The sequence below is a fragment of the Theropithecus gelada genome, chromosome 7a (assembly GCF_003255815.1).
Source record: "Theropithecus gelada isolate Dixy chromosome 7a, Tgel_1.0, whole genome shotgun sequence".
NCBI lineage: Eukaryota > Metazoa > Chordata > Mammalia > Primates > Cercopithecidae > Theropithecus > Theropithecus gelada.
The window spans coordinates 50,710,447-50,725,560 of NC_037674.1; the positions used below are offsets into that span (position 1 = coordinate 50,710,447).

At 50.5% G+C, this 15,114-nt stretch overlaps 2 protein-coding genes across 8 annotated transcripts in view; one reads left to right on the forward strand and one right to left on the reverse strand.

Moving 5' to 3' along the window:
• SCAMP2 (secretory carrier membrane protein 2) overlaps positions 1-15,114 on the reverse strand; it is a 551,928-nt gene that overhangs the window by 193,437 nt on the left and 343,377 nt on the right. The gene's annotated exons all lie outside the window — the stretch shown is intronic.
• Positions 1,262-15,114, forward strand: part of PPCDC (phosphopantothenoylcysteine decarboxylase) — a 28,282-nt gene continuing 14,429 nt past the window's right edge. For 4 of the 6 annotated variants that reach the window (XM_025390291.1, XM_025390293.1, XM_025390292.1 and 1 more), the window contains exons 1-2: positions 1,262-1,327; positions 5,999-6,205. In XM_025390291.1, coding sequence (XP_025246076.1) covers positions 6,020-6,205 — 186 coding nt within the window. In that variant the 5' untranslated portion in view covers positions 1,262-1,327; positions 5,999-6,019. The remainder of the gene's footprint in view (positions 1,328-5,998; positions 6,206-15,114) is intronic. The other 2 variants (XM_025390290.1, XM_025390295.1) reach the window with 2 other exon arrangements.

A 15,114-nucleotide genomic window follows, 5' to 3' on the forward strand; every position in this document is an offset into this window, starting at 1 on the left:
TTCAAGATTCATCTCAAGTCACTCCTTCAAGAAGGCTTTCCTGCCTGGAGGTGTTGCTTCCTCATGGAGGATCTTACCCTGTCATTTTCTGTGTCCCTGTTTGTGTCAAGAACAGGGACGCATCTGATTTATCCTGTATCCTGTGTGTATCCTGTGCACCTAAAATAGAAGAACCTTGGTAAATATTCAGCATTAAGTGCCCCGAGCCCTCTTTTACTAAGGACCTGCCAACATGGGCCCCATTCGCACTAACACCGTGAAGATGGCCCTTTTCTATACTCCGTCATAAAAAAGTACTACACGCACCCGGGCAGCAACTTCCACACAAACAAGCACATGTGAAAGGAGATCACCATTATTTCCAGCAAAAAGCTCCCCAGGCCTGGGTGCGGTGGCTTATTCCTGTAATCCCAGCACTTTGGGAGGCCAAGGTGGGCAGATTGCTTGAGCCTAGAAGTTTGAGACCAGCCTTGGCAATAGAGTGAGAACCCGTCTCTACAAAAAATACAAACACTAGTCTGGCATGATGGTGCACTCCTGTAGTCCCGGCTACTCGATAGGCTGAGATAGGAGGATGGCTTGAGCCCGAAAGGTGGAGGTTACAGTGAGTGGAGATAGCACCACTGCACTCCAGTCTGGGTGACAGAGCCAGTCCCTGTCTCAAAAAGGAAAAAAAAAAAAGCTCCCCAACAAGATAGCAGGCTAGAACATGCATGTGATGAAGGTGATTTGAAGGGCTCAGTGAGAGGTATCTCCATCAAGTTGCAGGAGGAGAAGAGAGAAAGGAGAGGTGATCATGTTCCTGAGGTCTCAGGCCTGGATCAGGAGATCACTGAAGTATTAACAGATCCTGATATTAAGGAAATGCTGATGTTTTTGGACTTTGGCAGTCTGTCCAACCTGCAGGTCACTCAGCCGACAGTGGGGATGAATTTCAAAACGCCATGTAGAGCTGTTTGAATCTTTTTGGGATACTGTAATATATTCAATAAACCTGGGACAACAGCAAAAAAAAAAAAAAAAAAAAGGCTCCAAGCAACGAGCAGTGTGTATGGGGCTGATAGGAGTGAGGAGAGGCGGTCGGACAGTTATGCCAGCCCCTATCGAGAGTCCCAGCAATACAAAGAACAGGAAGCCAGGGTTTGCTCCAGGATTTCCCCAGTGGACTACAACTCCTGGAAGACAGAGAAGTGGACTACAGCTCCCAGAAGGCTGCGCGACACACAGCCCCCACGGTGCTCTCGTGAGGCGTGACAGTCAGATTCCGCGGGAGGGCGGCAGAAATACCGCGATATTTGGGGTCGGCCCCGAGACGCGCCTGGCGCGGGTGAGCAGTGGAACGGGGCCGGGAAGCTGGGTTCTCGCGGCGGCGCGGGAGGAGAGGTTCGGGGAGCTGTGTCTGCGAGCGTGGGTCCGTGGCTGTCTGTGTGTGTCCTTACTTTCCCCTCTGTGGCCATGAAGCTGTGCTTGCGACTGTGCGTGGGTAGGCGGTTGTGCATGTGTGCGACCTCCGTTTCCCGGCTGTACGGGTGGGGCCGCCTGGAGCAGGAGGGACTCCAGAGCCCGGAGTGGAGGATTTGCATCTGTGCACGTCCAGCCCAACTTTGTGCTGCTCTGCGATTATTTGTCCAGCGTCGTTTAATCTAGTTTAAATGATGGCCGTGTCAGCTCGTCACACTTAGCGCTTACTCGGGCTGCCCAAAATACAAAGTGTATTTTAAAAGTTGGTAAAATTAAAAAAGGAAAGCCATGGGATATTAGAAGTAGCCCTAGGCCTGCCAAAAAGTGCAGAATGCCGTTTAAAAATTAGGCCAAATCTTGTCGAAAAAGAACTTCCTGCTGTCCTTGAAGTATTTGGAAGCAGGTGCTAGATGGTGAGCCGGAGAGGTTCCCAGGTTGGGGAAGTGGTGGGTGTCTTGGACCAGGGGTTTCCATCTCTCTCACAGTGGCTGGAAAGTAGCAATACGCAATCACTGCCTTTCTAGTAGCCCACGTGTGTGAGTGTGTGTGTTAGATACATTCATCCCTCAGTATCCGCAGGGGATTGCTGTATACTTTTTTTTTTTTTTTTTTGGTGCGAGACAGGATCTCATTCTGTGACCCAGGCTGGAGTGCAGTAGTGGGAACATAGCTCACCGCAGCCTCGACCTCTTGGGCTCAAGGGATTCTCTTGCCTCGGTCCCCTGTGTATCTGGAACCACAGGCATAAGCCACCACACCCGGCTAATTTTTATTTTATTTTATTTTTGTAGAGACAGGGTCTCACCATGTTGCCCAGGCTGGTCTCAAACTCCTGGCTCAAGCAATCCTCCTTCCTTGGCCTCTCAAAATGCTGGGATTACTGATGTGAGCCACCACATCAGCCTTCCCGTATACTCTTTTTTCTTTTTCTTTTTTTTTTTTTTTTTGAGTCAGGGTCTTACTCTGTTGCACAGGCTAGAGTGTAGTGGTGTGATCATAGCTCACTGCAACCTCGAACTCCCTGGGCTCACATGATCCTCCCACCTCAGCCTCCCAAGTAGCTGGGACTACAGGCCCAAGCTACCACGCCCCACCATATAATTTAAATCATCTCCAGATGACTTATAAAACCTGATACAGTGTAAATGCTATGTAAATAGTTACACACTTTTTTATTGTGGTACAATTTAATAATTATTATTAAATTATACAATATAAATTACAATAATAATTTATTATTATCATCATATTTTGAAACAGTCTCTGTCACCCAGGCTGGAGTGCAGTGGCAAAAACATGGCTCACTGCAGCCTTCTAGGCTCAAGTGATCCTCCTGCCTCAGCCTCCCAAGTAGTTGAGACCACAGGCATGTGCCACCACACCTAATTTGTAAATTTTTTGTAGCGCTGGGGTCTTGCTATGTTGCCTGGGCTCAAGCAGTCCCCCCACCTTGCCCTCTTAAATTGCTGGGATTACAGGTGTAAGCTGGAGCAGAACCCTGGGCGGCTGGTAGTGAGGGGCTTTGATGTTAGGCTAAAGGATTCGGGCTCATAATGGATCTTGGATCCCTGCCTACCCACCACCCACTTCCCTTGTTTGGTTCTGCTTTGTCTCAGGCTCAGTTCTCATCCTTCTTGTATTGAGCTTGAATGTATACCCTGTCTGGCCTTGCTTTCCTTGCTCCCGTCTTTAGTCTGTTCTGTGCCAGCTCCACCTTTGCCCATATAGGGACTGCCAGGTATCCCTGAAACCTAAAACTCTGCCCTGAATTAAACTCATCAGAGGAGACTTAAACGCACAAGCCGAGGCTCTTTGCGCTGTCTGTCCCTGTCTTTCTAGAGGATAGAGAAGCTGCCATTTTTCTGGCTGTGGCTTGCCTGCTTGGCTTGGTGCCCTGGGATCTTGAGGCTCAGTAATCACAGCCTGTAGCCCCATAATCTGCCTGCTTGCCAAGTCTTTTTGCTGCTCAGGAGTTCCTGTGAGTTCAGCAGAGCCTGGGGAAGTGAGGTACTGTCTCCAGCTACCCTTCCAGTGCAAATAGGTGACTCCAGCAGGATCTGGTTAGAGTAATAGACTTACTGGTTTGGAATTTGATCCTCTTTGCAAGCAAACAAAGGAATCCTGCCAGCCGTCACCCTTCCTGGAATTCTCAGGTTGAACTGATTTGACCTCGCCTCCAAATGTCGGTTAAATGATCCACTTTCTATTCCTCAAGTATATTAAACACACACATACACACACACACCCTCTTTTTTAGGAAGGTAGGTAGGTTTGATCCTTAGCACAGCTTTACTAAGCAGGCTAAGTACTATATTTCGGACTATAGTGCCTGCTGTGGGGAAGCAGTTGAAGTCACTAACACAGATTCCTGCCCCAAATTTAACTGATTGCTTTCTGTAACCTGTTTCCTAGGAATGAGATCAGCTTGATGTGGATGAGGTTCAGGGGCCTCAGAGATAAAATTTGGCTTCTGGTTTTGCAGGAATCTACCTATCCTGGCACCAGTTGGCTAGGGTGGGACAGGGTCAGGGTTTGAGATCTGGCAGGTAGGTTTCCCTGGAGAATAAACAACGTGCTCCCATCATCTACCAATGATGTGTTCTGGGAAGCAGCTGGCTGGTAGGCCCTCTGTACCTTGTCAGATGCTAACAGGGTTCCCCACTCCCTGGAGTAAACTGAGTTCTCCAACTCTGACCAAGCATTGCCCTGCAGTGGAGCAAACATTGAGATTACTGGCAAATCAAACTTTGGGTGATCTTGCCCTAGGGAACCAGCCTGTGGTTAACCCCTGCTGAGAAGTGGGATAATGCAGCCAAACATGATCCTCAGCCCACGTGGGTTGTGCCCAAGTACTGAAGGCAAATCCTGGGCAGAGAGGCTAGAGAGCCAAGGGGCCTGTGAATGAAGAGGAGACAGGCCCCTGTGGATGCTCAGCCATGGAGGTAGCCATTGGGCGACTCACCAGCATTGCTTCCTGGGCAGCTGCCTGGGTTTCCCTTGCCCTGCTGGTTCTTTTTTAAGTGTATCTTCTAGGACCTTCTGTCTTGTACGGAGAGGCCCTTACTGCTCTCTTTCATGTATCGAGTCAAAGTTTCTGCTGGAAGGAGCTTCAGAGATCATCTGGTCCTACCTCTTCATTTTTCTGATGAAGGGACAGGTCCAGGGAGGGAATGACCCTGGACCAAGGTCACTCCAGGTCAGGAGCACACCATGGTCAGGGCCCAGGGCTTCTAATTCACAGGCTGGGTATCTGTCTTCTGCCCCACACTGCCTTGGAGGGTATAGTTATTCATTCAGCACATGTTCAGGACTGCCAGCTAGTGGACTGCTGGTTGGCAATTAGACTTGGTCACACATTCAGGGAGCTTGCTGGTGGAGGGAGAGGCAAGGAAACTGATGTGTAAATTGAGTCTGTGATCACCAAAAAGGTACATCCCAGGGAAGGACTGGTCTCAGATAATTTCAGACAGGTGTGATTCCTGTCTTCTCGAACTCAACCTACAGATTCCCCAGAGGCAGCTACTGTGTTTTCCACAATTCCTTTGCATGGTGTTCAGTGTAATCGGTCCTCAGTGATGGTTGCTGATGAAGCATGTTCTGCTGGCCCAACCTGCAGCGTGTAGGTTTTGGTGTCCATCAGCCATATTATCAAGAGCACTCACTTCTAGCAACGTCTGAGAGTCAGAGGAAGAAGCAAACCAGCTGGTCTCCTGGGGTGGCCTGCATCCTCTTTATGCTGGTTTCTTCTTGGGCTTTGATTTGTACGGTGGTGCCCATCTTGATTAACAAACAGGGACAGAGAGGCAAATCTCCTGGCTCCCTGGAGCACCCAAACCTCCTTGTTGCCCAGGGTTCCACCGCATGAGCATCTTTGGAACCCATCCTCTCCTAGTCCAGTCTCTCCATTAGCCCAGTCCACTGCAGCAGCTCCTCTCACCCTCCAGTCTCTCCATTAGCAGGGTCCCTTTGACACTATCACCAGGTGTCAGCACCATCTTTCTAAAACCGAAACTCCTCACCCTGGCCCTCGCTGCCCATGGCATTCTGGCCTCACCCCGACTTTCAGCCTCACCTCCTACCCCTCCACCACCCCACATCACATTCCGGCTTCACTACTAAGGTACTCCCTGTTCCCCAACCTGCCGCACTCCTTCAGGACTTTCAGCTTTGCAAGATTGTACCTTCTTTTGAAGTGATTTCTTCCCATCTCTGAAAAACAAACTCGTCCTTCAGGACTCAACCCTAACATCATCTTTTCTGGGATGCAGCCTCTGACTTCCAGAGATGGTCACTCTGAGCAGCCACGGCACCTGGTACAGCCCTTCCCCCACAGCACTGCAACATTCCCTTGTGACTGACTGGCCCAGGTGTGGGGATGGCATCTCACTTTCTTTTCAAACTGTGTGCTCCCTGAAGCCGCGCGGGACTGCTGATCCCTTTAGCTGCCTCAGCCTCTGGCCTGGGGCCTAACACGTGGTGCTGCATACATTCTGGTCAGGTATATGAATGAAGAGGGTGGCCCTTGTTCTGCTTTTAGATCCTAAATCCTGACAGCTTTATGGAGCCCAGGCCTGGCAGGCTCCCAGAACTTGAAGCCACCAGACCCCACATGGAACCAAAGGCCTCCTGTCCAACTGCTGCACCCTTGGTGGAGAGAAAATTCCATGTTCTTGTGGGTGTCACGGGGAGTGTTGCAGCCCTGAAGTTGCCTCTTCTGGTGTCAAAGCTTTTGGACATTCCTGGGGTGAGTATCCTCACCAGACAAGCATGGCAGCCTCCGGCATGGGAGGCCAGTGCTCCTGGGGACGGCCCATTGTTCTGCAGTGCATGCAATTTTCTTTTTCTTTATCATGTTAATCATGCTTGTGGAGGTCCTGTGTGGGTAGTGCTCTGTGGAGGATTCAGGAGACAGAGACCAGTGTCCAGTGTAACCAGGGGCTAGATTAGATAGTACAGACAGAGCCTGAGGGGAGGCTGGGAAGGGACCCGGTGAATGGAGGGTTTGGGCTCCCATACATTAACCCTGAGAATCTGTGAAGTCCTGTGTGGGAGGAGGGCTGGTTGGAGAAGTGCAACAAGTTCTTAGTATCCATTCCTGCCTTGGGCTCCCCCACCCCCACTTTCATTCCATCTTGAACACTGCGGCAGTGTTCTCCCTCCTTGTGAGACCCCATGGTTGTCCTGTCAGTCAAATGCTCTGAAACCCCATTGCCTGAAGCTCTAGGTTCAAACTTTGCTCCTTCAGGCGTTCAGAGATGCCCCAGGGGCCCCCAACTGTGTGCTGGGGTCAGGGACTCTAGTCCCCGTCCTTGGCCAGACCCTCAACTTGGATCTGTTTTCTATATTGGATCTATTTTCTTTGGGTGCAGAAGTTCAAGGCTTTAAACAGCGTGAAATCTAACAGGCAGTGGCCCCACTTCCTATGTTCCGCCTCCAGGGCCCTTTGTTGGTCTGTCTTACCTCCTTGGTCTTTGCGTGGCTGGGCCCTGCTGGGCCGGCTGCCCTCTCTGCTCCTCTCCCGCCTTTTCACATTCTGTGCAAAGCCTTCCCTGACTGCCCCAGCCCAGTCCCTGTGGTTTTGGCCCCTTCTTTTAAACTCATTTGACATAGAACTATAGGTTGCCTTAGACACTGCTAATGTTACTGGCCCCTAGTTTTGGTGGGGTCTTGTGAAGTTGCTGGGCCCCAGGCCTGGCTTTTCCTTCTCTTGTATCAGCTGAGCACCCAAGGTGCAGTGGCCCAGGCAGCCATATCTGGCATGTCCAGCAGGGGGCGGTGCTTACTCACAGTGGTCCCATCAGCTGGGGCTGGTGGTCCCATCAGCTGGGGCTGGGCTGGGAAGTGTTTCACTTTTTTACTTTCCACCAACTTCCACCCAGAAAGTCACCCCGTCACCCCACCCCCAGGGCTGGGATAAGCCATGAAGCTGCCAGCCAGGGATGACAGCCGGCCAGAGTGGGGGAGGGAGGAGAGTCTCGTGGCACTCTGAGACTGGGTGCTGCACTTTTAGGGTAGTACTACTTAGGCCCAGCCACCCCCTGTGTACCCAGAACCATTGGTAGGAGCTGGCCAGCTAGAGCCGTGAGGGCGGGAGGCCTGGAAGGGTTTGCAGCAGTGAGAGCCTCTGCCACCACCCCCTGGGGAGGGAGGGAGCCATGCAGTTCCCTTTTCCCATAGCCCCAGAGCAAGTGAGTTTCCGGACTAGGGGTGGATAGGGGCGGGGAGTCCTATCCCAGGAAACAGATGGGCAGCCTCAGAACGGAGGGAAATGGCAACCCCACCGCTTCCTCCCATCCCACGCAGCCAGCGTTTGGCTGGGGGGCGGTGTGTGGAAAGGGTTGCCTGGAGCGGGGAGGCGATCGAGCCCACCCCAGGGCTTTTTAGCCTGGGCCCCGTGGGAGGGCAGGCCATGTCTGGAACAGGACTTGGCTTCCCCTCTCTGGTTGGAGTTGACGCCAAAAGTGAGGCAGCCAGAGGGCACTGAACTGGGAGGGAAGGCTCCCGGACTCAGCCTCTTGGAGCCTGCCTTTCCCATTTGAAAATAAGGCTGATTCCTGCTACCCATCCCCCAGGCTCTTGTCAGGCTCCCTGAGATGTTGGCTGGGGTGGGAGGGGTCACAGATGAAATAGTCCTGTGCCAGTGACTTGGTGCAGAGCCTGGCATGTTGAAGCACTTGGTTGTGTGTGTTTGCTGGCCATCACCGTGTCCTTTCCCCTTGTTCATGTCCTTTGGGCCAGCCACATGGTGTGGGGCAGCCCCACTGGGAAGAGCCATGGAAGCCACAGTTCACCTGCACTTGTGGAGGGCCCATGCCTTTCATCTGCAGGGAGACAGCTCTCCAAGCCTGGCTTTGCTTATTGGGGCCTTCCTGAGGTGTGGGATCCAAAGGTAATCCCTGGATTGCCTTGTGTTGGCCCCAGTGGTGGCGTCTACCCCTGCACACTCCTCTGGATTTCCTGATGGCCCTGATCTCCACACTGCCTCCTGCTGGATCTCCTGCAGGAGCATCATTGTCCCTTGGAGCAGTCACTTTCAGCTCTTCGCCTGCCGAGTTGTGGGTTCGCGTGCTCAAGGCTTTCTGGAACTACCTTAGGTACCTCCAGATTTGGTCTAGCACATGAACAGCTGGGGTGTGGGCTGCAGGGAGCTGGGGGATTCTACAGATCTGGCCCATCACTGTTTCTGATTGACCAGCATGTCCAGACATCCCGGGAAAGCCGCTAACCTCAAGGTAGCCAAATCAGGGAGACTGTGAGGGGTGCTGGAGAGACATGGATTAGGCACAAGCCACACACACCAGCACGTTGGGGAGAGTAGTCACTAGCAGAGACGACCTTGAGTATGTTGGGGCAGATGGGCAACCGTGTCACAAGAGAGGCAGCTGAGCACATTTCTGATGCTGGGACACTGGGCAAGTCAGTTCTTTTTGGCCATAGGGAAGGACGGGCAGGTTCTCAAATGATCCATCTCCAGGGTCTCTTCTGGCACTGGTGTTAGAATATTCTAGATGTGAGGGCAAAAAGGACTAGGACCCAAAGGCAGCCTGAGAGAAGGTCCTGGGGCCCAGGAACTTCAGGGGGATGGGGGGTTTTGTAGTTCCATAGTTGTCATGTAATTGAGTGGCAGCAAAATCTGGTTTGTCAGCTCAGGCAGTTTCTTCCCTGGGGTTGGCAGCCTGGCCCGTGCAGGGGAGCAAAAATGGCTTTCCTCCATCTTGCTAGGCTGCTTGGCTGGGCTATGAGTTCAACTGACTTATAAACAAAATTAACAGGACTGGGTGCAGTGGCTCACTTTGGGAGGCTGAGGTGGGCGGATCACTTGAGGCCAGTTCAAGACCAGTCTAGCCAACATGGTAAAACCCCAACTCTACTAAAAATACAAAAATTACGTGGGTGTGGTGGGCGCCTGTAATCCCAGCTACTCGGGAGGCTGAGGCAGGAGAATCGCTTGAACCCGGAAAGCAGAGGTTGCAGTGAGCTGAGATTGTGCCACTGTACTCTATTCTGGGTGACAGAGCAAGACTCCACCTCAAAACAATAACAACAACAAAAAACAAGATCAATAGGAGAAAACCATATTTAATTACATAATCTGCACGTGGGTGTACCACAAAATATGAGATTCCCAGAAGGGTGAGATGACTGAAGCCTGTATAGCAGCCTGAGTTACAGAAGGAAAAAGGGGCTTGGGGCTTCTGGGGGTGGTGGCGACACAAGTTATGGGAGGGTGAGGGGAGGAATTGTACAGTGAATAAACGTCTTGTTAGGCAGATAAAAACTTCTCAGATAATGAAAGATGCCTCAGCAGATTGTCAATAAGTCAGTCTTCCCTTCTCAGGAAGGGGGACTCAGGACAAGGGGCATCCCTCTTTAGGCAGATAAGAGAAGTTCAGAGAAAGTTCCTCCCTGCATCTGTTTTTTCCCAAGTGTCTTCAGGTTTGAAATAATCAGCATACCAAAGCCACATATTATGGGATGGCATTTCCTGAACTCCTTCATCCACACCCTTTAAACTTGGGAGGAGAAGGCAGATATCGCCCTAGCTTTTGCCAGGGCAGGTGTCAGCAGAATTCAGAGCCAAAAGGGGATTTCTAAAGATAGAGAAAACCCCCGACTCAAGGAGTCAGCAGGCCTCGGGCTCAGAGGAGGATACATTTCTAGGGTGTCCGTCGGGACATCCAGGTCTGTTGAGGGTGACGAAAAGAAGGCTCTGCTCATAGGTAGTGTGGAGTAAATTCTGACTTTCTGGAGGACCACATGACAGTATTGAGAGAAATTAAACATGTTCATAGCCCTTGATTTACCCACAGGATTAAACCCTGTGGGGTGTATTTACAAAATAAAAGGATGTTCATTATAGCATTATTTATAATTTCAAAGCAAAACTGGAAGCAAACAAAATGTCCAGCAGTAGAGAGCTGTGGTACCCTTATGATTTATGGGACAATCTCTCAGTGGATTACTTGGCAATGTTTCAGAAAAATGGGGTGGCTCTCTCTGTGCTAGTGGGAGCAATCCTCAAGATAGAAGCGGAATAAGCAAGGTGTAGGAGCTAGTGAACTGGACCCCCAGGCCAAATTTGGCTCAATGCCTGTTTTTGTATAGCCTCCAGCTAAGAATGATTTTTACATTTTAATTTTTATTATTTATTTTTGAGACAGGGTCTTGTTCTCTTGCTCAGACTGGAGTGCAGTGGTGTGACCACCACTCACTACAACCTCGACCCCCCAGGCTCAAGCAATCCTCCCACCTCAGCCTCCCAAATAGCTGGGAGTGCAGGTGTGCCATCACACTCCACTAACTTTTTTGCATTTTTTTGTAGATACAGGATTTCGCGATGTTGCACAGGCTGGTCTCAAACTCCTGGGCTCAAGTGATCTATCTGCCTCCACTTCTCAAAGTGCTGGGATTACAAGCATGTGCCACTGTGCCCAGCCTGATTTTTACATTTTTAAATGGTTGAATCAGAAGAAAAATAGTATTTTGTGACTCATAGAAAAAGTGATATGAAATTCAGATTTCAGGTCCAAGACAATTTACTGGAACACAGCCATACCCATTCATTTACGTATTGCCTATGACTGCATTCGTGCTACTACAGAGTTGAATCTTGCAACAAAGCCTAAAATATCATCTGGCCCTTTATAGAGAAGGTTTGCTGACCCCTGGTACGCAGCCTGATTCCTTCTGTGTGTGTTTTTTTTTTTTTTGAGACGGAGTCTTGCTCTGTCGCCCGGGCTGGAGTGCAGTGGCGCAATCTCGGCTCACTGCAAGCTCTGCCTCCTGGGTTCACACCATTCTCCTGCCTCAGCCTCCCGAGTAGCAGGGACTACAGGTGCACACCTCCACGCCTAGCTAATTTTTTTGTATTTTTAGTAGAGACGGGGTTTCACTGTGTTAGCCAGGATGGTCTCGATCTCCTGACTTCGTGATCTGCCCGCCTTGGCCTCCCAAAGTGCTGGGATTACAGGCGTGAGTCACCGCACCCGGCCTCTATGTGTTCTTATACTGACTTACTGCGCACAGTTTTTTCCTCTGGAGGTGGTTACTCTTGTGGAGGGGGACCGGTAGAGGAAGGGAAACTTGGATTTTTCATTTTGTATCATTCTGTTCAGTTTTAATTTTCTAACCTATGTGTATATTTGTGAGTGTGTGTGTGTGTGTGTTTTTTGTTTTTTGTTTTTTTTTTTTTTTTTAGTCAGTGGGGCTTTTGGTGGGAATATTGTGGAACATTCTTGGTAACTTTGTGCTTTTTTTTTTTTTTTTTTTTTAAAGTGCTCACTGAGGAAAGAGCAGACAACATAAGGCCTGGTTTGATGATTTCCTTTTTGTTCTGGGTGGGGGCCACCTGCCCGTTCTGTGTCCTGATGTGGAAACTCTGAGACCTTTATTTGTGTCTCCACCTGCTTGGCTGGCTCCTTCCTCCTCTGGCCTGCAGCCCTGTCGCCTGCTCCCCTAGGGACAGAGCTCTGTCGGCCGCTGGTCAGAGGGTCCTGCACCCCAGGGTCCTTCCCTGATTGCCCAGAACAACGTCCCTGTGCAGGGCCTCCATAGACCACCTCTCTGGTTTCCTTCTGGAGAATTTTCTGGAGTTGGGGAAGCACACAGAAGGGTTGGCATGAGAAGCTGGCACAACCAGAACACCAGCTCCCCCAGGGGCAGATGAGAGAGCGGCTGTTTCCTGCAGAGCCAGGTGGGAAAGGGTCAGGGTCACAGAAGGGCTGGGGTGGCACAGTGAACTGGATGGACCCCTACCATGTGGTCTAAATGGCTCATGCATGGGTCATAAGAGGAAACCAGGGACAGAGGAAGAAGGGCTTGCCCACGGCCTTCCAGGGAATAAGTGAGTTAGCAGAACTGCGGGCTTGAGGCCAGGTTTTCTGGGTCCTATCAGTGAGTGAATTGAGGAGCTCAGACTTGGAGCTCATTCTCTGCTCAAGCTCACCAGTGCTTGAGGATGGTGGAATTTGTGGGTTCCTATCTTGGTCTGCCTTGCAGTTAGGAGTTACCTGTACCCCACCTATCTGTTAGACTGAGCTGCAGCAGAGGGTAGAGCTTGGATCTTATCAGCCCTGCCCCCACCATATAAGAGGCTTAGTAAATGTTTGCCGAGTAGAGGCATCATCATAAGCCATGGAACCCACGGAGCCAACCGGAACTCCCTTGGGGGTTTTGTTAAGGAGGCCAGCCACCTCCTTCACAGCTCCCGTGCCTCATGTGCCAACTGCACTGGGCCCCAATAATCCTTTGTCCTAGAATGTACCTGCCACTCCCATGCTCAGGTTAGTGTTACTTCTTGGCTGGCCGCTAGGTCCTGGGCACAGATCTGGAGCATGCCAGCGTCAACACTGGTAGACCCAATGTCAGGGTCCTCTGCTGTGCATCCTGGTCCTAAGGACTGGGCCACCAAAGCCCTGGGTTCCTTGCCTTGTCACAGCTTAAGTGCAGGGCTACCACTTCCTCTTTAGAATCCTCCTTTGTCTCCAATGGAGGCATCATCACGCCCTACTAGAAACACCTGCTCTCCAGCCACTCAACTGCTGGTTCCACTTGGGCTCTTCTCCTTTTCTTGTATATGCCAGAGCTGTGCTATCTGATATATTTAAATTTTCTTGTATATTCCAGAGCTGTGCTATCCGATAAATGTAAATTTGAATGTGGCAGCTGCTTGCCACATTCAAATTTAAATTAATTAGAATTTAATAAAAAATTCAGTTCTTCAGTCACAGCAGCCACACCTCAGGTGCTCAGTGGCCACACATGGCCAGTGCTGCCCCACCGTACGGCACATGTAGGGCCGTTCCCATCATTGCAGAGATGGAAATGCTCTTCATGGATAATGCTGTAGAGTTGTGGTTCTCAATGGGGGCAATTTTCCTTCCCAGGGCACATTGGATAATGTCCAGAGGCATTTTTAGTTGTCCTAACTTAGGGGTGGTGGTGCTACTAGCTCTTGGTTCTAGTGGGTAGAGGCCAGGAATGGGCTTGGCAGTGGAGACTCAGGCCACGGGATTTGTCTCATCCCGTGGCTGCGAAGTGCCTCTCCACGGGTTCCTTTGATAATCTGCCCCAGAAGTAGCCTGGCCACACTAAGGGCCTGAAGTAGAAACAGGAGGTATCACTCTAAATCCTGATTCCATTTCTCCTGACCAAACCCAAATCAGGATTCCTGATGTCTCTTCAGCAAAGAAAAGGAAACCAGACTTGCCAACTGGTTTCGGGAAGGAATCTCTATACATGCTAAATAAAATGCAGGCAGCTTATGTAATAGGGTCTGTCCTAGCCTCAGTCACATACACAAAGAGATTCAGCTTAAGAATATTAGCTGTAAAAACTTTTCTCAGGTAGGCCGAGCATGGTGGCTCACGCCTGTAATCCCAGCACTTTGGGAGGTTGAGGTGGGCGGATCACCTGAGGCCAGGACTTTGAGATCAGCCTGGCCAACACAGTGAAACGCTGTTTCTATTAGAAATATAAAAATTAGCTGGGCATGGTGGTGCACAACTGTAATTCCAGCTACTTGGGAGGCTGAGGCAGGAGAATCTCTGGAACACAGGAGGCGGAGGTTGCAGTGAGCCAAGATAGTGCCACTGCACTCCAGCCTGGGCAATAGAGCAAGACACTGTCTCAAAAACAAAAAAAAAGAGGAAAAAACTTGTTTCTAAGTGATGTCAGCAGGGGACCAAGCCAGGAGCTACCTTTCAGGAATTCTGTAGCATATGGGAGATTCTTTTTTAATGCCCAGCCCTGCTTCTACCAGGACCCACAAAGGTGTAAGAGAAAGCCAAGGAAGGCTCCTGCCCTCAGGGAGTTTCTGCCCTGCCAGGGTTCCTTGGCATTTGCTGGGAAGAGGTCAAGGTACATGAGTAAATGGTCAGAATTATTTAGTATTATAGAAGGTAACACATGCCTTTTTTTTTTTTTTTTTTTTAAAGTGTGTACAGACCCAGGGCCCAGCCCTTGGCTCCCAGGACCTTTTGGTGGAGTGAATGAAAATAAAAGAACAAAGCCCATAGGGCTGATGAATCAGATCAAGTGACATCCCTCTAAAACCAGAAAAACTAGTCTGGGCCTGCTAGACAACACTGGGGTCAGTCAGGGTCACCTCCAAGGAGAGTCAGCTGCTTCAGTGGGTCAGAGGTGGGGCATCAGGAAGGACCCGCCCATCACATACACTTCACATTACTCCTTAGTGAAGACCTTGACCCCAGGAGGCTCCCTAACAATGTGACTATGTAACCTGGGAGGGTGGCTAGAGAGTGGAGCCTCTGAGAGGTAAGGCAAAGAGCTTAGAGGGAAGATCTCAAGCAGGGTGAGAGGCTTAACAGGACCCGGGTTGGAGCTCCCCAGGGGACAGTGGGGGCTTAAAGGCTCTGAGACCTTGACGGTGTAGGGAAGGAAGAAAGGGTAGAGCTGAGAGGGAGGAGAGAACACCCTGAGTCAAGGGCATTACCTATTTGGGGATTTTTTTTTTTTTTTTAGGTTTTTATTGATTGATGATTGATTGATTATATTTTTTTTGTAGAGAAGAGGTTTTGCCCTGTTGCCCAGTCTCATCCCAAACTTCTGAACTCAAGCAGTCCGCCCACCTCTGCCTCCCAAAGTGCTGGGATGACAGGAATGAGCCACCATGCCTGGCGCCCAATTTGGGGA